The sequence below is a fragment of the Pongo pygmaeus genome, chromosome 2 (assembly GCF_028885625.2).
Source record: "Pongo pygmaeus isolate AG05252 chromosome 2, NHGRI_mPonPyg2-v2.0_pri, whole genome shotgun sequence".
NCBI lineage: Eukaryota > Metazoa > Chordata > Mammalia > Primates > Hominidae > Pongo > Pongo pygmaeus.
In genome coordinates, this window is record NC_085930.1 from 161,208,581 (window position 1) to 161,230,368 (window position 21,788).

The 21,788-nt window shown below is 35.0% G+C and overlaps 1 protein-coding gene across 50 annotated transcripts in view; it reads left to right on the forward strand.

Moving 5' to 3' along the window:
• The window catches only part of MBNL1 (muscleblind like splicing regulator 1), a 219,003-nt gene that overhangs the window by 75,248 nt on the left and 121,967 nt on the right, over nt 1–21,788 (forward strand). For 6 of the 50 annotated variants that reach the window (XM_054483066.2, XM_054483065.2, XM_054483057.2 and 3 more), the window contains one exon: nt 13,714–13,833. The exons of 37 other annotated variants lie outside the window; for them this stretch is intronic. In XM_054483066.2, the coding sequence (XP_054339041.1) occupies nt 13,828–13,833 (6 nt within the window). In that variant the 5' untranslated portion in view covers nt 13,714–13,827. Of the gene's footprint in view, nt 1–3,887; nt 4,027–13,713; nt 13,834–16,737; nt 17,316–21,788 lie in introns of those variants that run through there. 7 more of the 50 variants (XM_054483055.2, XM_054483070.2, XM_054483064.2 and 4 more) reach the window with 3 other exon arrangements.

Genomic DNA, 21,788 nt, shown 5'->3' on the forward strand with positions numbered 1-21,788 from the left:
CTTAAAAATGATACAACTTTATAGAATATCTCCCCTTGGCATGAAGCAATACTTAATGTCTTGAACAGTGAGCCTCTTGTTCATGCAGCATTTAAAAGAGATGAGTGTAGAGGTCTTCCTTCTACATTCATTTTATTCGTTAGTAATTGAGAAGCTGGTCTAATTTTCTAATCTTGCAAGTTGGGAAATTATTAAAATGCTCAAGAGACAGTAGATCAAGCCTGGTGTCCCTTTCTCCATCAAATTTTAAAGGATTTTTTTTTTTCCTCGGTAATTCTGCCTTTGTGTATTTCCAATCTTGCTTCCTATTTGCATTGCACACGGTGGCATGTCAATTTCAAAAGAAAATGTATTCAGATCTACTTTCAAACTAACTGAAAGAGATAGTGGTATTTATTTTATCCTGAGGTTTTGTTGTTGTTGTTATGGTTGTTCTTTGTTTTGTAAATCTGGACATATCAGTAATCTCCTAAGAGAATCTCTTTATTCCAAACCCAGAGACTGTTTATTCTTGTTTTAGATACTGTTTTAAAAGCCAGGTAATGTTATTATAGTATAGATATTTTTAAAAATAATGAAAACAGACTTTTTTAAACCACATTTTTGTACTGCATAAAAATGCAGTGACAAGAGAAAAACATTAGAACTCTGTCGTACCCCTAATACAGACCATTGCTGTTAGGTTTCTAACTCCATGTCCCCTGTCTGGAAGCTTTATAAGGCTGTGCCTTAGTCTTCTTAAGCCTAACACATTGTAGGCTTCCAATAAATATTACTTTATTTGTATTAAATTTAAAATGGAATAAAATGTGGTACATCGCCAGCATTCATAGCTCCTGACCCATGCCATAACTTTCCTTGCCCCATCCCCAAGATTAAAAAAACACAAACTATTAGACTAATTATAGTCATTACAGTTGTAAATTAGGTCATGCATTTCATTAAAAATTGACGCAGCTCCCTTTTTGAAAGGCTATGTCACGGAAATGCAAACTAGCCTTGTATATGGAACACTAAAATCATTTAACTTGAATTATTCTAATTACGATATCACAAATATTAAAAAATACATCTATATTATCATCTCAGTCTGATAACTGGGCTGGGAAAAAATGTCAATTTTGATATGTAACAAGATTGGTATGAGTTATTTTACATAACAGTTTTATTGATTGATTTTTTTTTTCATTTATAATCACTAATTTTGTGAGGTTTTCTCCCCTGCAGCAGTGGACTGAAAAAGTTACATTTTTCTGCCATTTATAAGCGCTAAGAGTAGAAATCAATAGTTAAATTGACCTAATAAAAGATTTGTGCATCCTACTACAGTGACAAGAAGAACAACAGAAAGCAACATATATAGACTCTTAACAAGGCTCAAGGCACATTTTACATTTGTTTTGCATATGAATTTAATAAGCATGAGACAGTGCTAGTGAATTACATTTGTTTTATTGAGTCTATTTAAGCCAGGATACTGTTAAGTAATAGGCTGTTGGTTTGTGGGAGCCAGATTCAGTAACAGGTCAGCAACAGACTTGCCACATGCCAAAAATGGGGTTATACTGGTTTCAGTTTGCTAACTGCCTAAGTAAACTTGTGTAGAATTTGCATTTTTTGCTTTGCAATTACTAGTTACTTCTTTAACATTACATTTGCATTCCATGTAAAAAATAGATTTTATATTTAATTTAAAATGTATCCAAATGTACTTACTCATTGGACATTATTTTTAAATGATAAAGGAACTTAAAAAAGTGATAGGATCAATATAGTAATAATTCTAACTCCCTTTTATACCCATATAAAATTCATTTAACTAGACTTATTCATTCAACAATATTGTTAAATAACCTAAAGGAATTTTTTAAAGAAATAGTGTAAACATACAAATATGAATAATTTGAACTCCCTTTTATATAAATATATCTGTATTCACTAACTGTAAATAATTTTAAAAATATATATGTACACACCCGTGCGTGCACACACACACACACACACGTCATGCCTTTAACAATGGGGATACATTCTGTGTGTCATTAGGGTATTTCATTGTTGTGTGTACATCATAGAGTATACTTACACAAACCTAAATGGTATAGCCTACTACACATCTAGGCTGTATAGTACGGCCTATTGCTCCTAGGCTGCAAACCTATACAGCCTGTTATCCTATTGAATACTGTAGGCAGTTGTAACATAATATTATGTATTTGTGTATCAAAACATACTCAAACGTAGAAAAGATATTGTGTTGTGCTGTGAGGTTATGATGGCTACAAATGTCACTAGGTGGTAGGAATTTTTCAGTTCCATTGTAATCTTATGGGACCACCATCATATATGTGGGTCCTTTCTTGACTGAAGCGTTGTTATGCAGCTATTGACTATAGTTAGTGAAAAAATCTAGTTCTGTGATTGGTTTTGTTCCCTCCTTTCTTATGATCACTATTCATTCAACACCTTTTATATGACATGTAGTTTGAAAGCACAGGGTATGCAAAAATTATCCCCCAGTTTTCGGTTGCAGTATCTGTTGCTGACCCAGATAACTTCATTTCCTTCAGCTGTGCTTTCATTTTCAACTTCTCTAGTTGGAAATAAATCCTCTTGTGTTGCCCCTTGAGGGAGGAATCGTTTAGCAGGAAATCACTTACTAATCACAGTTCATTAATCACATATAAAGAATACTTTATAAATGTCAACTGTCATTCATAGAAAATGTATGTTACCTTGAGGAATGTCTATGAATTACTTATTCATTTTCATTGCCTTTCACACATTACATTATCTTCCTTAGGAGTTTATTAATTTCAAATATAAATTGACTATGACTTTTATACAGTCTTGCAAACAAGAGAGATCGCAGTTTTGCACCTTTTCTTTGATTTACTTGTTATCTTCCTGGTCATGTAATTAGTCTGTTAAAGTCACTCTGCCTATAGCTTGTTGAAGGTTACAGGCAGTGGAGTGCTGGAACTGGCTTATGTCGAGACCTCTTCCCAATTCCATGTTCAATGATGTCTTTATTGATAGCTTAAAATTGGCTATGGTGAGAGTGTTTACACTTTGGAAATTGGCAGATGCCAACCATAGTTCTCTCCTAGACAGCCACTTATTAAACCTTTAGCAGCACTCACTGTTTACAGTGTTCTTTTTCATTCTTTAAAAATACTTTTATTATGAGGAATAGCCATGTAGAATTTTATTTCCAGATATTTTGTTGTTTGAAACACTAAGAACATCACTCACTATACCAATTGCCAACTGAGTAACTGGGAAAGTTACTTACCTTTTCTGTGCCCAAGTGTCCTTATCTGTAAGACGGGGATGATAATAATAGCACGTACCTTGGGATTGATGTGAGGTTGAATAAGAAACACATTTATTTCAGTGCATACATAATGACCTGGAATGAACACTCAAATAATGCTACCTCTTATCTCTCTGTACTTTAATTAATAGATATTTATTGATCCCTTACTAAGTACTTAGCATTTTGCTATGTACAGTGGGTCATCTACTGAGACTCAATACCTCTCACATCAAGTATTAGCCACATTGACCTGTGGCAAATGACTACTTTTGATGTTCCCATGTAATGCCCCGCCCCGCTTTTTTTTCGTTTGTTTTTGTTTTTTGGTCTTCCTGCCTGGGACTCTTTTTTCTTCCTACATGAGTTTTGCAGACCTTTTTCATGTTTATATATGGCTCATACATTCCCTCCTCTAGAAAGCTTCTCCTCACTCTAGACCTGGCCACATAACTGTTTTGCCTCTTTGCTTATGTAGTTTGGAGTATGAATCATAATTATACATCTTACTCCATCTCTGCATTTGATTCCACAGCCTACGACTTACACCTTTGTGTTCTTAACCTCTTAGGAAGAAATGCCTGACACATGGTAGACTGACTAGAAGTATACATTGAATGTTTGTTGGTTAAAGGAATGGAACATGGACTTCACTCATAGAGACCTTACTATTTGGTTGAAGAGATAATGCATACACATGTGACATGAAGGTAAACGCAAAATATATTGAAGATATCTATATTTTATTTTTTTTAGTTTATAGTTAATTTTTACATACCTATGTATTTTTGTAGTAGGTAAGTCAATTATTTTCATGCTACACATGTGGACATTTATGTATATATGTACAAATACATTGATGTAGGTTATCTAGGCCAGATTGTAAGTAGCAAAGCCCAGTTTGTAAACCAGGTTTTGTGACTTCAGGTGAGAAATATTAAAAAAAAAAAAAAAAAAAATCCTTGGTTGCTCTTCCAGGCATGAACTCATTCTTTTTCCCCCCGCTGTGATTTCTGTCTTTTTTGTTTGTTTGTTAAGTTTAAGAAATTCTATGGCAATTTTTAAATGTACATAATATTAGAGAAACAATAAAACAACCCCCTCCATATATCTATCAGTCAGCATTTTGTATGCATGTATCCGTATGTGCATCAGCCAACATTTTGCCCTTTTTATTACCTTTCACACTCCTTTTATCCCTGTAGCATGTTAAAACAAGTCTCAGACATCCTATCATGTCACCTATACTTCTTCAGTAGTATCTCTGACAGTTAAGAACTTATTTTAAATATAACTCCATTTCTAAATCTATGAAAATTGACAATAATTTTATTGTATCATTTGATAGCCACTTTATGTTCAACTTTTCCTGATTGTCATAACAATGTCTTTTTTTAATAGGTATGTTTTTCCAGTTAGCATCTATGGTGTCATTTAGCTTGTTCTTCCATCATCCTTATTTTCTGTAAACTAAAAATTAGAGTCAAGTTTAACTTTAATGTTATTTATTATTATTTGGGGGGAACATTTCCTAGAAGGTTCTGTATACTTTCTATTTCATCGTATCAAGAGGACATAATTTTAGTAATCCCTACTTTTAATGATGCTGCAATCTATCAGTGAATCAGATTGGCCTGGGCCAATCCTTATAAAGTTCTCCATCAGACTTGGATCCAGTGATTTCACCTCATTGTTGATCATTTTGTAGCCATGATATTTTTTAGAGTTTGCAAAATGATGACTTTTAATTATATAATTTCTGCTGCATTTATTATTAAGAATTTTTTTCATAAAGAACTTTTCATAGTAACTAATGGTCAACTTCAAAATATAGTTTATATAGAAAAAGGGAAAAAATGCATATTTATCAATTTTCAGAATCAGATATTCTCTTCTAACGTAAGATCTAAATAAGGTTACATATATAATCAAGGATGCCAGTAAATTTTTCTAAAAAACTTTTCCCTTGGAAAAATTATTTATTTATTTATTTATTTATTTATTTATTTATTTATTTATTTATTGAGACGGAGTTTCACTCTTGTCTCCCAGGCTGGAGTGCAGTGGTGCAGTCTTGGCTCACTGCAACGTCTGCCTTCTGGGTTCAAGTGATTCTCCTGGCTTAGCCTCCCGAGTAGCTGGGATTACAGGCATGCACCACCATGCCCAGCTAATTGTTTTGTGTGTATTTTTAGTAGAGATGGGGTTTCATCATATTGACCAGGCTGGTCTTGAACTCCTGACCTCAAATGATCTGCCTGCCTTGGCCTCCCGAAGTGCTGGGGTTACAGGCGTGAGCCACTGCGCCTGGCTGATAAATTATTTGAATTGCTTCTCCTAATTTTTTTTGATTAATATGTTTTGATAACATTGTTCCTATGGTAATATTATCAAAAAAGTTTTCTTTCCTTCCTTTTTGTTTATCATTAATGTGCCTCTGTGTGGTTGAATTTATTTACGCAGAAGATATTTATTGGGCATCTGTCTTTTTTTTATCAAGCTCTGTGCTAGTCCCTGAGAATGTACATATGAGCCCTGGTTTTTTCTTTTCTTTCTTTCTTTTTTTTTTTATTTGACACAGAATCTCACTCTCTCACTCAGGCTGAGTGCAGTGGCATGATCTTGGCTCACTGCAACCTCCGCCTCCTAGGTTTAAACGATTCTCCTGCCTCAGCCTCCTAAGTAGGTGAGATAACAGGCATGGGCCACCATACCCAGCTAATTTTTGTGTTTTTGGTAGATACGGGATTTCACCATGTTGGCCAGGCTGGTCTCAAACTCCTGGCCTCAAGTGATCTGGCTGCCTTGGCCTCCCAAAGTGCTGGGATTATAGGCTTAAGCCACTGTGACTGGCTGCTTTTTTCCTAGAATATATAGTTTGGGTTTTTTTTCCACTCATGATGTGATTTAAAAAATTGAACCTGTTGTATATGAATGTGGTTTTGTAAACTATAATATTTGGTATCATATACTATATATTTTAACTAGCATTTTTTTTTTTTATAGCTTTCTTTGGAGTTCTTGGCCTTAGTGTCTAAAATAGTGGCAATAAAGGAATTTGGAAGTTAAGTTGTTCTTGCTGACCCAAAGAAAAATCAGATGTTTCTGTTTAGGACACTGTATGTGACAAACAAGGAAGGTTTTATTAATTTATTTTTTTGAAGAAGAATTGATGAGAGAATAATGAGAATTCCTCCAAGATTAAAAGCAAATTATAAGATCCTGTGCTATTTTAATGTAAGCAAACATTTGAATTTAATTTGGCTTCTATTTTCAGTAAATTAGAGTGAAATTTTAGGGATGTCTTTATCTCCTATAGTGTGTGTTTTGCCACGATTTATTAAGGGTAATTTTGGATTTTAGAAAATGTATAGTTTCTAAAGGCTTGTGAACATTTTGTATTGATAGAAAATGTAAGTAAGACTAGTAACACACTATTTTCTCCAAAGGATCCTGTGACTGACACAAAAAATATGATATAATATTGAATCTGCCAAAAGATGCACTGTTAATCTGGGGTTATGTTATGTTGTTATTTTATTAGGTATGTGATACTATGCTGTGAATTTTAGAATATAGGGAATTATTTAAGTAATTATTATAATTCTAAAAATCTTCTGAGATGTTTTCGCTAAAGCAGAAACTCAGCTTTTACTCATGTTTCGATAATGTGATATAGCTGTTCTAGATATTTGAGATTAGGGTTGAGGCAAATTGTTGACATATAATTAAAATGTATTTTATAACTAAAATTTAGAAGAATGGAAAAAGTTTACATTGTATTTATAAGACTTTGCTAACATGCTTTATGACATTATGGAGAAGTACTAGGAAGAAGGAGATCTTTAAAAGGAGTGACATTCTGTTTGCTTTGCTGGAGTACCTTATCAGGAAATTTGAAATCTTAGCCCTTTAATTGTGATATCTGTTAATTCTAAAACTTACACTGAATTTAACTTTGAAGATCAACACATGGATTTTTTTAAAAACAATGTTTACTCTATCAAAAGAGTAGTTGTATTTTTGACTTGAGGAAATAGCTTAATCTGAACAGCACAAAACTTGACAAAAAAGTTTGCTAATACGTAAATATTGGCTATTTTAATCTGTTGAAAACGGAAGGCTAGTACCAAGGGAGACAGTAGTAAAATTATAGAAGGAGCTAGTGAAAAGTAAACATTATGCAACATGAAAAGAATACTAGGGGAAAAACTGACAGAGTAGAATAACAGGAAGATTAGTCACTTCTGGAAGGAAAAAAGTAGGTAGGGGGCAGGGGGATGAAGTACTTTAAACAGGAATGTGGAACTGGAAGTGCTAGGGCTAAAAGACAGATATGAGCTCATTTGGGCGCTAAACTGCGCTTTGAAAAAGGAATAATACTGGTAGCATTTAATATCAAAATTTAAATTTTGTATTAACAATAAGAAAAAAATGGAGAAAAATTTTTGTTAGGGATTATAAAATGCCTGTTAAAATAAAAAGAATTATATTTACTCCTTTGTGGAGCTGAATTGGTTTCAGTCAGACAGCAATGTCAAATGCAAATCAAGAAAATACATTTCTGAGGCCAAGGCAGGAGATTACTTGACCCCAGGAGTTTGCGACCACCCCAAGGAACATAGTGAGACTCTGTCTCTACCAAAAAGAAAAGAAAAGGAAAAGAAAAGAAAAAAAATTAGCCAGGCATGGTGGTGAGCACCTGTAGTCACAGCTACTCAGGAGGCTGAGGTGGGAGGATTGCATGAGCTTGGGAAGTCAAGGATGCAGTGAGCCATGATCAGCCATTGCACTCCAGCCTGGGCAATGAAACAAGACCCTGTCTCAAGAAATATACATATATATTATATCATATATATAATACATAATATCATATATAATATCTTATATATATCTTATATATAATACATAATATCATATATAATATCTTATATATATCTTATATATAATACATAATATCATATATAATATCTTATATATCTCTTATATATAGTATATAATATCTTTTATATATAAGAAATATATATATATATATAATTTCTTTCAAAACTGGCCAAAGTTCTTTTACTTTCAAGTGATGGATAAAATAAAAGCATTGTGGATATCATGGGATATATGTGCTATTGGTTTGAAATAATTTTCACTTTTGCATTTATTTATCTGACAAAGGAGTACCAATCTCTAAATATTTTAAGGATTATTTCTATGAATTCTCTAAAAAATGTAAATTGTAACTGTCTATATCATACAAAAATATTTAGCAATCCTTATAACAAAACAAGATAGTAAACATTGTGTTATGTTCATGTGTGTGTATGTGTGTTTATTGGTAGTCTCATTAATCCCTAGTCTCTACTGACGTTATTGGGGACATTAGTGGAACAGATTTTGCTGAACACATCTTAGGTATTTTATTTATTTAGAGACTGAGTCTGTGTTGTCCTGGCTGGTCTCAAACTTCTGGGTTCAAGCGATCCTTCTGCCTTACTTTTCCAAGTATCTGAGACTACAGATGCACACCACTGCCCAGCTAAAATGTACTTTAAATAAAGTAGATAATTCTTGGGTTATCTCAAACTCCTGGCTTTAAGTGATCCTCCTGCCTCAGCCTCCCAGAGTCCTGGGATTACTGGCTTGAGCCACTGTGCTTGCCACCTCTGGGGTTATGTTAGCATGACACCAGGACAAAAATCTGCCCATTTTTATATCAGGAAAAAGAATGCTACTTTTATTTAGGTGCAGAAAATGGCTTATGCCTATTGAAATAAAAAATTCAGTCTAATTTAGACACCTAAGATTATTATTTGATATAACGATATGGAATACATCACTCTGTGTCACTGAATTCATGGAAATGTAGTACAGAATGCAGTACAGTAATCCCCCCTTATCTGCAGTTTCACTTTCTGCAATTTCAGTTACCCATGGTACAACACGATAAAATATTTTGAGACAGAGAAACCAATAGAGAGACCATATTCACATAACTTTTATTACAGTATAATTGTTCTGTTTTATTATAGTTATTGTTAATCACTTACTGTGCCTAATTTATAAATTAAACTTTATTGTAGGTATGTATAGGAAAAAAAAATAGTATATTTAGGGGTTGTTACTGTCCATGGTTTCAGGCATCCTCTGGGGGTCTTGGAATGTATTCCCCATAGATAAGGAGTATTTACTATATACAGTCAGGTAAGCCATTCCCATTGATTTTATTACAAATTGCGGTGCTTCCATGGCTCGCTTACACATAATTTGCTGAGGTAACTTTTGCAGAAAATAACCATTTTACGTGAACACCAAATACTGATAAAAAATCTTTTTCTCCTTTTCCCTCTTTCTCTCCCTTCTCCCTCTCTCCTTCCCTTACTCCCTCGTTCCCGCTCTTCTTCTCTTTTCATACTCACACAGACACTCCTACACACACACACACACACACACACACACACACACACACACACACACACACACACACACACACACACACACACACACACACACACACACCCCCTGCCCCTGGGCATAACTGAATAGGAAATGTTTATTTTCCAAACTACAGAAAAAAACCTTATCTCAAACACTGAAAGTCCTTCCTTTTCCTGGTTTGGAAACACTAAGTCATACTGAGTCACTTGTAGATTTTCTTTAGCCAATTTTATTTAAAGCATAAAGTTGTGAGGACAAAGTGACTCAGGAATTTGTAATGTACCATTAGAGCTTTTCACTTTTAGGATACTAGTTCATATTCAGATGACTTAGTATTAAAGATTGATGGGTTGTTTACTTTCTAGAAGAACCTGAGGAGCTCACTGTAACTTCACTTATTTTGACCTAAGTATGGCCTAGAGTTTATGCTTATTAATTCATTTATTTCTGGGTAAAGCCATGTTCAAGGAATTAAATAAAAGGAAATGGACCCAGTAAGAGTTGATGAATAAGAAGCTGTTACCTTACTCATTTACATATATTACTTCAAATGTTATTGATTGATTGATTGATTGATTGATTGAGATGGAGTTTTTGCTCTATTGCCCTTTTTGCTCTATTGCCCAGACTGGAGTGCAGTGGCATGATCTCAGCAACCTCTGCCTCCTGAGTTCAAGCGATTCTTCAGTCTTGGCCTCCCAAGTAGCTGGGATTACAGGCTCCCCACTACCACACCCAGCTAATTTTTGTATTTTTAGTAGAGACAGGGTTTCATTATGTTGGCCAGGCTGGTCTTGAACTCTTGACCTCAAGTGATCCACCCGCCTCGGCCTCCCAAAGTGCTGGGGATTACAGGCATGAGCCACCGCTCCCGGCCTTGATATCTCTTTAAAAATGAAGTTTGTTAAAATGATCGGAAACTTATATGCAGCTGATTGCATTGCCATTGACATCAGCGAGAAATAAAAACTATAGCTATAGTGGTTAAGTTGAGCAGTTGGAATCTGTATGTCTGTATCTATCTGTGTTTATTTAGATGACTGGATAAGAGTCATGATTCCTCCTAGTCTATCACGTGGTAATGCCAAGGTCAGAAAAATCATTTGTTATGGTCTATCTTATGTAAAAGCCTGTGGAATTACTTTGTTTTCCTCACTCATAAGATGTCAAAATGTGCTTTCTAGAATTTTTGAATAATTTTTGCTTAAATTCAGTGTTAAAGTTGGAGACTGAAACAAATTTAAATCTGTTGTTAGCCAAAGAGTAAATCAAGCTTATGTGGGTGCAGTATATAACATGACTACCCAAGAAATTCTGCAAAAAATGTAGTTGTCTAGCAATTAGGTACAGAGTTGTCATCTTCCTTCTATGATAACTTTTGATTATAAAAATAATTGAAGGTAAATAAACTGTAAATGACACACCACCTCAAGCTATGCCACATGGGCACCTAAATAAGTTCTTTTTAGTAAATGACACCAAATGGCTATATTTCTTACAGCTTATGGCTAAATTCTGACAGAGGGGAGGTGCCTTCACCATAAGAGTATTTTCTCTCTGAAGTTTTCATGGTTTTGTGTCTGTGTGTGTGCGTGCGCACACACTAGCTTATATTAGGTTAGAGTTTAAAAAAAGCTGAAGATAGCCAAAATTAGTCCAGAGAGTTAGACTTGCTGCCAAACTAAAGCAATAGCTTGGTTTCAGTATTCTTCTGGCTTCTCAGTCTTAACATTTGGGGACCTGAGTGCTTGATTTGAGCTGACTGAAATTACCCAGATGGCCCACTTTGGGTCCTCAAGAGCTAATTAAAGGAAGTCATTTCAGCTGCTGAATAATCAAGGCCGTACCTTCCTCCAATGTTGGTTTCAGCCCACACCTTACAGATGATCGTTGGCTTTCTGAAGCTCTCTCTAAACTCATAATTATTATCTGGACCCTGCATGTAACTAAATTAATTTGCCAAGGATGGGAATGAAATATAAGTTTTGTTGGCAACAATGGTAATCCCCCAAAACAGAATGACAGATACTGTGATGGTAATGATGTTACTGCCCTGTTAATGCCTCCGAAGATAAGATACACTTGAAAAATAATGTGAAAACTGAATTTGTCCTTGACTTGAAAATCTGAGAATCACATAAAATGTTTGTTAATTTCTTAAGCTGGTAAATATCATTAAGAGAAATGGACACATATAAGATAACTTTGTGTACATATTTGTACACAATTAGGTTTTTGAAAAAAGACAGGGATATCAGATGCTCCTGCCACCAGGGTTCTGGCCAGACACGACATTTCCTACTCTCGTTTTTGGAGTTCTAACACTTCATCAGTTTTCAAGCGTCAGTAGAGGGTGGGCATAAAACCACAATTTCAGAAGCTGCATTCTCTGGGTCCACATTTCATCTTTGCTACTCATTAGTTGTATAACTTTTGGCAACTTTACATTATATGCCTCAGATTTATCAGATATACCCTATTACCTGGGAGTGTATCTACCTTGTTAGGTTATTGTGACTCTTAAATAAGTTAATACATGTAAAGAACTTGTGGAATTTCAGGGCACACAGTGTTACCTTACCATTGATGTTATTTGCTGTTATTAAATCTTAATGTTATGTAAACATTTTAAAATGTCTGTCTCGTTAACAATAAATGTGCAATATACAAATAAATGAAAATCAAAATTAGTGGTGGAGTTTTAATGAAATAATTTAGAGCTCCAGCTCTGGAACTATATAATCTTCATTCAAATCCCTGTGACCTTGAAGAAGTTATGTAACCTAATTAAGCCTCAGTTTCCTTGTTTCCAAAATGGGAGCAGTACTAATATCTAATCCTTGGAGGAGTTGTGAAAATTAAATGGGATAACACGTATAAAGCACAGAGAACAGTGCTTGGCACTTAATGAGTCTACAATATGTGTTAGCTATTGTTTTATTAATTCTGTCATGATGAAGTGAACACTGCGATGCAGTACTTATATATTAGAAACATTATACTTAGAATCTGCCTACATAGGGTTTTCAGTTTTGCTAATGAGGAGTGTTATTCTCTGCTGTGTAGAGAACACATGCTTTGGTGTTTATAATTTTTCTCTAATAGGTAATTGATTAGGAAAAGAATAACCTGTTTTTTTACTTATCCTTTGTTGAGATATTTAAATTATACAAAAAAACTAGATGGCTTTTTATATCTATAGGATTTTAGCTCTGGATAAATCAGTTAGGTAAATGCATTATTAATTTTGGAAACTGCTTAACTCTGTTGTCCAGCCACACTGTAGTTACTGATTAACTCGAATGCCACTAGAAAGAAAAGCAAATAATCAAAAACATCAAAATGGAAATGAAATATGAAGCAAGGAAGTCATTACTTCTTCTGTAAAATAAAGGTCTGAGACCTAATATTTTCCCATCGGTTAAGAGTATTGATTATGAAAACATTAGAATTTTCAGTAAAATTGTTTCTGTGCCAAGATGGCAGATAGAATATTATGAAAGAAATGACCAAAATTACATGTGACATTTATTTTGTATGGTAACATTCTTTCTTTCATTAACAGGAAATTTTAGGGCAATTATTTGCTTATTGGGAATGAGCAGGATGAATGAAAATTTAAAAAGGATTCATCAAGTCTTCCTTATAATAAAGTAAACTTTTAAGAGCATGTTTTTCCATAGAATTAGAAACTTAGAATTTCATAGTAACAGTGTATTCATCACCTTGTTTGGGAGCAGATTTTCAGTACGATCACAGGAAAACACCTGTTTTGACACTCTGAAAAAGGTGCAGACGTACGGGCAAACTCTTTGTAGGTGTAGAGTAAATAAGAATGCTTTGGCTAGCATCCTGCGAGGAGGTGGGTCTAAATGGTCTGCTCCAGCTTCTGCTGCTGCTGCTGCTGCTAATATTGCTGGGAAGGAAAAGTGGCTGACCTGGCATATCCATTACTCTTGGTGCTGCAGCAGTCACTCAGGAAATGTTGTTTAAGGGGAACCTTCTGGATCCTTTTCATGGCACCATGGCAAGAAGAGGCTGTATCTTATCTATGGAAGATAAAGCATGGAGTTGGCTAATGGATGCTGGTGAGTGAATAAGGCAATTGGGGAGCCAGTTTACTAAGATACCATTTGGGTAGGCCTGCTCGCTCAAGGCCTGAGATGACATCCATGGGAAATGGCTTCTGGTATTCTGTACGTTAGAAACTGTTCTAGAGGGGAACCGTGGTTTTCACATTGGTGATCTGATCTGTGATTCTGTATATGTTCCGTAAAGTTCTCATTTATTCTCTGCTTCACTACTTGAAATACTAATACTGAAGTTTGTTCAATACTTCAGTAGATGGAGCATAGTTTTCCATGTAACTTCTTAGTCACTAATCTCTACTCTTGCTTTTGACTTGCCCCACAGTGATTTTTTAAAAATAACTTTGTGGTATATGAAAGCAGTTGTTCCTCCTTTCAATTCTAAGTGAGAACCTTTTTTTTTCCACAACAGTAGATTATAGAATTTTAAATTATCTTCCCTTTTATGATTTACATCAGACACACATGTGTCAATAGTTTACTTTTGTCCAATTAATAATTGGAAGAAATAAGAATTTTAAGTTAATCAGAGATGTAGGTCAAATTTTCTTAGAATTATTATTCTGTGGTTAATAGGTATCCCATAAAAATGATAAGAGCTATGTTTGGGAACTTACACAGTGGCATAGTAAAGGTTCTGCCAAGTCATGGGGGAACAGACTTGTTTAACTTCAACTTTTAACAGATTCATTTGACCAACCTCCTCTCCCCAACTCTTCTTTTTTCTTGAAGAGTGCCTTTCCACATGTGGCACTACCAGACAGTAAGTATTTATTGAGCACCTACTATGTTGCTAGGCAAACTAGGTGCTGGAAATATAACTGTGAGCACATTCATCAAAAATTTCTCCCCTTGCGATGCTTAACAGTTATGAAAACCTTTGTTTAGATGATCTGATCTTATGTAAGATACTTTAATAACAACATAATTTTTATTCAAAAATGTAATCTAAAGGGCTTCATAAGTGAATAAACCTACAGTTTCTGATTCACAATGTTTATTTACTTTGTCTTCTCTTCCACTTTTTTGGGAGTTTGTTTCATTTTTGTCGTTTAGATTGTTAAAAACTGGTTTTCACCAATGGGATTAAGAACATAGGTGCAGAATACAAACTGCAATTGATTTTTAATTTTTTATTTAAAGTCAAATTATTACCTTTAAAAAAAGGTCAGCCTCCATTTGGATTCTGCCATAGAGGCTTACACAATCTTTCTGCATTCAAACCTATCATATTGACATGAATATATTTTTAAAAAATTAAGTTTAGTTTAAGTCAAAATCTAACCTTAGGCACTGTCTCTAAGATGAAAAAGTATTTTTAAAGGAAAATTTAGATTCCTCATTCTCTTATAAAATCCCAGTTCCCTCAAATTTAAAATACTAACCGCTTAGGCAGTACTTAACATGTCGTAAGGTGGGAGTTACTTCATTTTATAACAATGTCTAACTCTTAGTGACTTATCAGACAGAAGTAAACCTTGCACAGTCAAGAGTAGCTTTTATTTCCTGTGTCACTTAGAATATATATTTTGCAGGTGAGGGGAGAAATCAATTTTTCCCAACACAGGATAGTTTGAACCATTTGTCTCAAAGTAAAATAGACTATTACTATTTTAGTTACCTTAGAACTAAATACCTTGGAATAGAAGAAATTAGATACCTGAAGTCAAGAATTACACACACATAACTGCTTTTAGGCAATAGCTTTTCTTCTTAACTAACTACAACTATAAAGTCTGTGGTTAATTTGCTTTGAGTCTTGAAAAAATGAGAGTTCCTAAATGATCTTGACCATTTTCATTTTCATTTCATACGTATTAGGAATTATTAAAGTCCTCTCAGAGTTTATACTGAACCTCTGACTTGATTTTATCCAGCTATTCAAAGCAAAATTGTCTTTAGTAGCACTCTTTTGTAGCTGTTTAATATTTAATATTCAGTGGGCTCCTTAAGGTGAGTTCTTGAAGGCTTGTGAGTAGTTGAAGAGCTGTGAATGGTGGTTAACAAGCTATAAGCATCTCCTTGAAAAGCATAACATTATGAAGCAGAGATTCAGGAAAATCTTAGACAGTGAGTAGTCTATCTGACAATGCATCGGAACTAAATTAGTTGGCCAAGCATGGTGGCTCACGCCTGTAATGCCAGTACTTTGGGAGGCCAAGGCAGGTGGGTTACTTGAGGTCAGGAGTTCAAGACCAGCCTGGCCAGCATGGTGAAAGCCTGTCTATACTAAAAATACAAAAATTAGCTGGGTGTGGTGGTGCACGCCTGTAGTCCCAGCTACTTGGGAGGCTGAGCCAGGAGAATTGCTCAAACCTGGGAGGTGGAGGTTGCAGTGAGCCAAGATTGCGCCACTACAATCCAGCCTTCCAGCCTGGGTGACAGAGTGAGATTCCATCTCAAAAAAAAAAAAAAAAAAAGAGAAAAGAAAAGAAACACCAGTTAACTAAATTGTTATATTTTCTGTCCTTCCTCTTCTTTATCCTTTTTCTTTTTCCATCTTTTGCTCTTCTCATCTCTGCACTGCTTATCTATTTGCCTCTTCTTTGTATTCTTCTCTTATCTCATTGAATTTCTTCCATCTGCCTCATCTGATCATAATAGAAAGTGATGAGTTTGATAAAATGTATATTGTACTTACTAAAAACAATTTTAGTTATTTATCAATTTAAAAATCAGTTGTTTAACCTTCTGTCTGTCTTTCCATTTTCTCTCCTAATTCCCAATAATGTTGCCTTTTAATTTCTGCTGCCTTGTGGATCAGCACCCTGGGATTTTTTTTTTTTGTATTTGTAAATTAAATATTGCGATGACAAGATATAATAATTTTATGTCACTTACTAGATTTTTAACCATAAATGTCGTAGGCATGCTATAATATGTATTCCTTACTTTTCTTTCTAGAACTAAATCTCCATACCCACCTCATCTGTGTTTTTGGCTTATGTATGGGATGCTAGAATGGCCTATCTCCATGTATTTTGTTGCATATCTCCATGTATTTTGTTGCATTTCTCCATTGCTTCTTGTGTTCTGGCGGGAATCTTGGTGATTCTTTTCAAGCACTACCTGAGCTCTGTGCCAGTTGTTCCTCTTCTCCCAGGGTCTTGTGCTGCGTGGTCATGTCTCCACTTCCTCAGCCCTGTCCATTGACAGAACCTTGGGTTCTGTGATGGCTGCCTCTAAACTCTTGTGAGAGCGGGGAACATTCCTCCCCCTGCTGCTACAGTTGAGCACCGTGCTGGGTACCATGTTGCCCTCTACACTTGCTTTCAGTTGTTAAGGCTTCCCAAGCTTTGGCTGTGGCTCAATGATCCTGCTGTCAAAACGCTGAAACTTTTCTAGCCTGGACACTCAGTGGTAGCAGCAGGTGTTGGGATTTCTCCAAGCCCCTAAGACTCTGGGAGGAAGAGAATGGCTGTTTGACATAGACCTCAGGAGTTTTCAAAGCACCAAGAAACCTCTTCAGAAGATATGTAAAGGTAAGATTATGATTTCTCTAGGAAGCCGTTCTAGAAGCTAAAAACAACACAAAACCCTGTAGCTATGGATTTAGTGTAAGTTAGTAGTTAAAGAATGTCCTTGGGAAACTCTGTGTTTGATAGAACCAAAATATGAGTCTTAGATTAGGGAACTACTTATTAAAAACTCTTATAGGAATTTTGTGTGAGATTCACAATTGTTTTATTTATATTAAATCTGGCATGGAACAGATTTTTAAATATTCCATTTTTTTTATTCGGACTCTGTGAAGCACTTTTTCTCTATCACAATCTGCATTGTATATCTAGTAAGAGAAATCTTGTTGAGAATTAAAATGGTTAAAGATAAAATAGAAATTATATTTTTCAAATACTGATGTTTTATTTGCGTCTGTGTTAATATTTAAAACCAAAAACATTTAATGAATATATCTTCAAATTCTTCAAGCTGAAATTCTTAAATCCATAATTAATTCAAAAGGAATTAGAAGAGCAGTTCAAATCTTAGTTGGTAGTGCTGGGGATGCATTATTGTCTTTTGTGAAAAGTTACTGCTTAGTATTCTAACTATAGTGATTTCTTGCTTTATTTTTAGCTTTTAAAGGGAAAAAAATTAAAAAAACTTTTTGGGAAAAAAATTCACTACATATGGATATAAATAACCTGAATGGAGGATACTTGCGGAGAGGTGGGTGGGTGTGTGTGTGTGTATGATGGGTAGGGGAGAGAGATCAGCAGCATCTTAAGTGAACAATACAAAACACCTCTTCAGTGTTATGAGTTTGTGGCAGCTGTTATTTAGCGCCCCCTTCCTTTTCTTTTCTTTTTTTTTCCCCTGCCTCTATTTTCAGGCAGTAATCTGTGAAGACACCTCTTCTAATATGAGATCATTGTTGGCCTTACTGTCAGTTTAGGTCTTCTTTTTTTCACCCGTTTGTTTTCTTTTCAATATTAATTTAATTCCTTAAATGGTTTCCCCTTGTTGAAATTAAGGCTATTAGCTTACTACCACATTGAAGCCCTTTAATTTCAATGGCCAAAAATGCAACTTAATTTTTAAAAATGAAGGAAAATGTTTACTAATAGCGGAACAAAATGAAAAATATTGATCTTTGATAGTGTTTATTAAGGATGCTTTTTATTTTTAGTAAACTTTATTTTTATTGATATTTCATTTAACATAATTTCAGAGTAGCTCTGTGCTGTAAGATGAGCAAAAGAACAGATACCCTAAATCTCAAAGAGCTTTTTCTTTCGTGTTTTTCTTCTGAGTAGGGCATGAGGTTTCAGATTCCCCAGCGTCGACATCTATTATTTTCTACCTTGAGATTTTACCTATAGATACAGAAAGAGGAGATAAAAAGGCTGGGCATGGTTGCTCATCCCTGTAATCTCAGCAATTTGGGACGTCAAGACTGGAGGATTGCCTGAGGCTATAAGACCAGCCTGGGCAATATAGCAAGACATTGTCTCTTCAAAAATAAAGAAACGAACAACAGCAGCAGCAAAAAACTGGGCATGGTAGCAGGCACCTGTAGTCCTAGTTACTCAGGAGACTGAGGCAGAAGTATTGCTTGAGCCCAGGAGGTCGAGGCTGCAGGCACCACTGCACCCCAGCCTGGGCAATAAAGTGAGCCCTTGTCTCAAAAAGAAGAAGGCAAGATATTATCAACATGCAAAAACTGAACAATAGTAATCTCTTGTGGTGTATACTTGCCACCTCTGTAAGATTGTAATGACGATGACTGAGTTTTTTCCTGCCAAGTTCAGTTCCGTTTTTTTTTAAATTTAAGTAAAATATCAGACTATGAATTTATAGACTTATTTCTCAGAGTATATTAAAAATAGTGGAAGTTGGGAGATTTTTAATTCTTCATGAGTCCAAGCTGACACACAGCTACAACTGACAGGATCTGTTCACCATACATACTTCCAAGTTTGGAAACTATGGGCAGTCACCTGCAACTAAACCCACAAGCATAAGTGTTCCAGAGTGATAGAATCTTATTCGCATAATACCTAGCAAGATCCCAGATGTAAACGGGAAAACGCAAATGTTCCTTTGGATTCTGTGACAGCTGAGAAGCATCCAGGCCTGCTAACTCACTGAAGAAGAATCCAGCAGAACGGGACTGGACAGAACCTACTTTTGCATAACCACTGATCCCACCTAAAGCAGCCAGTGCTGCATAGACAAAGCCAAGCCAGTATAAAGGCACCTGTGGGCCAGGGTCCTTCTGCATTGTTCTCTTCTAATTCTCTCCAGACAGGAGACTGCAGCAGGCCTGCATCTATGCCACTTTGCCGAAGGTCTGGGTGAATTGATGAGGGGACACAAACTGAAGGATGCTTATTTTTTAAAACGAAAAGATGTTTAACAAAGCATTTTATTCATACATGAAAACATTCAAGTTTATTCCCTCTAGACTTCAAAGTATAACTAAATGAAATGTTTTGAAGTGCATTAAAATGGGTAATTCTTTCATATGTAAAAACAGAAAAGTAAAATTTTCATGCTTTTGTTAACATTTATAGTGAGTTTATAATTTTTTTAAATGTGTGGCACAGTCTCAAGCTAGTGGTTAGCATTATTTGCAAGTTTGTCTATAGAGTGCATTTTTTCTTTTCTATTTCTAGAACTCTTAAATTCCCTTGGGACAAGAAATGAAACAAATATAAGAATGTAAATTATGAATTCTCTTTCTTGGAAGTTCAATTTTAAAAAATAGTTTAAGTACTTTTGGAGTGGGAATTTAGAACACTTATTTCACAAACAGTATGAAGTACTTAATCGCTGTAAGTATTAGAAGTGAGTGTTAATTCTCAAAATAAGGTCTCAATCCCAGTCATAATTTCTATAAGAATTTCTGCCATCACTCTGTTCATAAGACTAGTACTGCTCAATTCCCATTGTTTCCTCTCTCCCTTCTGTTCTGTTCTGTTTTTGGAGAGCATGGGAGCTGTCCATACCAGTAGGCAATGAGGAGAATATTTATAATTGAGATTGAGTAATGTCAAATATAAGCCTTTTATGATACAATTATTTCCTTTGTTGTAATAAATTTCTCAGCCTCATTAGGCATATCCATGTAGAAAATAAATTTAAAAATAAGGTGTGTACAGAGCAGCTAAAAGAGATGACAAAAATAGGGATGAGCCCAGATAGTGACATTTTTGATACTTTAAGGGAGTGTTCCACTTCAAAAACAAAATATTCCTGTTTATTATTTTTAGGTGGAAATAAAAGCTCACTGAATCAGAATTATTCAAAATTAAAATGATCTCTTTAGTTAATGGTAGTAATGTATGGATTACCTATTATCTTCAGTCCCATTGCAATGATTATTTTATTTATTTTTCACAAAAACACCTTGAGGTAGTTAGCATTATTTCACTTATACAAGTGAGGAAACTGATACCAAGAGAAACTTGGCCTCACAGCTGGACACAAGATTCAAACTCAGGAAGTGTGGCTCCAGAGTCCACCCATCCTTAGAGGTCCTTGTTAGTTGTAAATCTGGTAGTGAGTGCCAGTTCTCAAATCAGTCCTAACCCTTTTCATAGCCTGGTACCAGCAAGGGGATTCTGTCTGCACCTCCTTCCAACTCAATTTTGGGTTGCCATTCACTTGCTGGCTATTTGACCTATCCTCTCTCAGCAATAATCCCACCCTGTCTAAAATATGAATAATATTATCTCCTTCTCAGGGTTTTTATGAAGATTTAATTTTAAGAGACAGAGTATGCCAAGCACTTAGCACAATGGCTAGCATATAGAAAATAGCCAATAAATTGTTGATGTTATTATGTAATGTTCCCAGGGTCACACAACTAGAAAAAGATTGAGTCAGAATTCAGGCCCAACTCTGTCTTACTAGAAAACTAAACAAAACACACACACACACACACACACACACACACACACACACACACACACTTTCCACAAACAACAGGACCTACAAAGCAAAACTCATGCTCTTTCTGGATTATAACACTACCTCTCAACTCTAACCATAACTTTTATGATGAGTAAATAAGGATGTCATGTATATGCTGAAGGGATAAGTAGCATAGTTTAGTGGCTTAGGGCAAACTTTCAAATTGAGGCTTCCATTGTGTGACAGTAGGCAAGTTAACCCCTCTGAGGTTTGTTAACTACACATATTAAACTAAAAACAGTATCAGTGTATTGCATTGTCATGGATAATAAATATTAATACAATTAAAGAGCTCCAATAAATGATGGCTTTTAGTAATTGATATAGATATAAATGTTTCTTTAAAAATATATTCACAAAATTGGGATGCATAGTGAAATCATAAACGTGTAAAGTCTTAGAGATGGATGGCATCTTAGCAGATGATCTTCCGTTTTTGAACAGTCTGTATGCTTTCCCTGTCAAATCCATTTAACCTCTCTGAAAGGTCAGTGGAGAAGGGGGAAGAAGACATCAGAGATCAGGACTGACCCAAA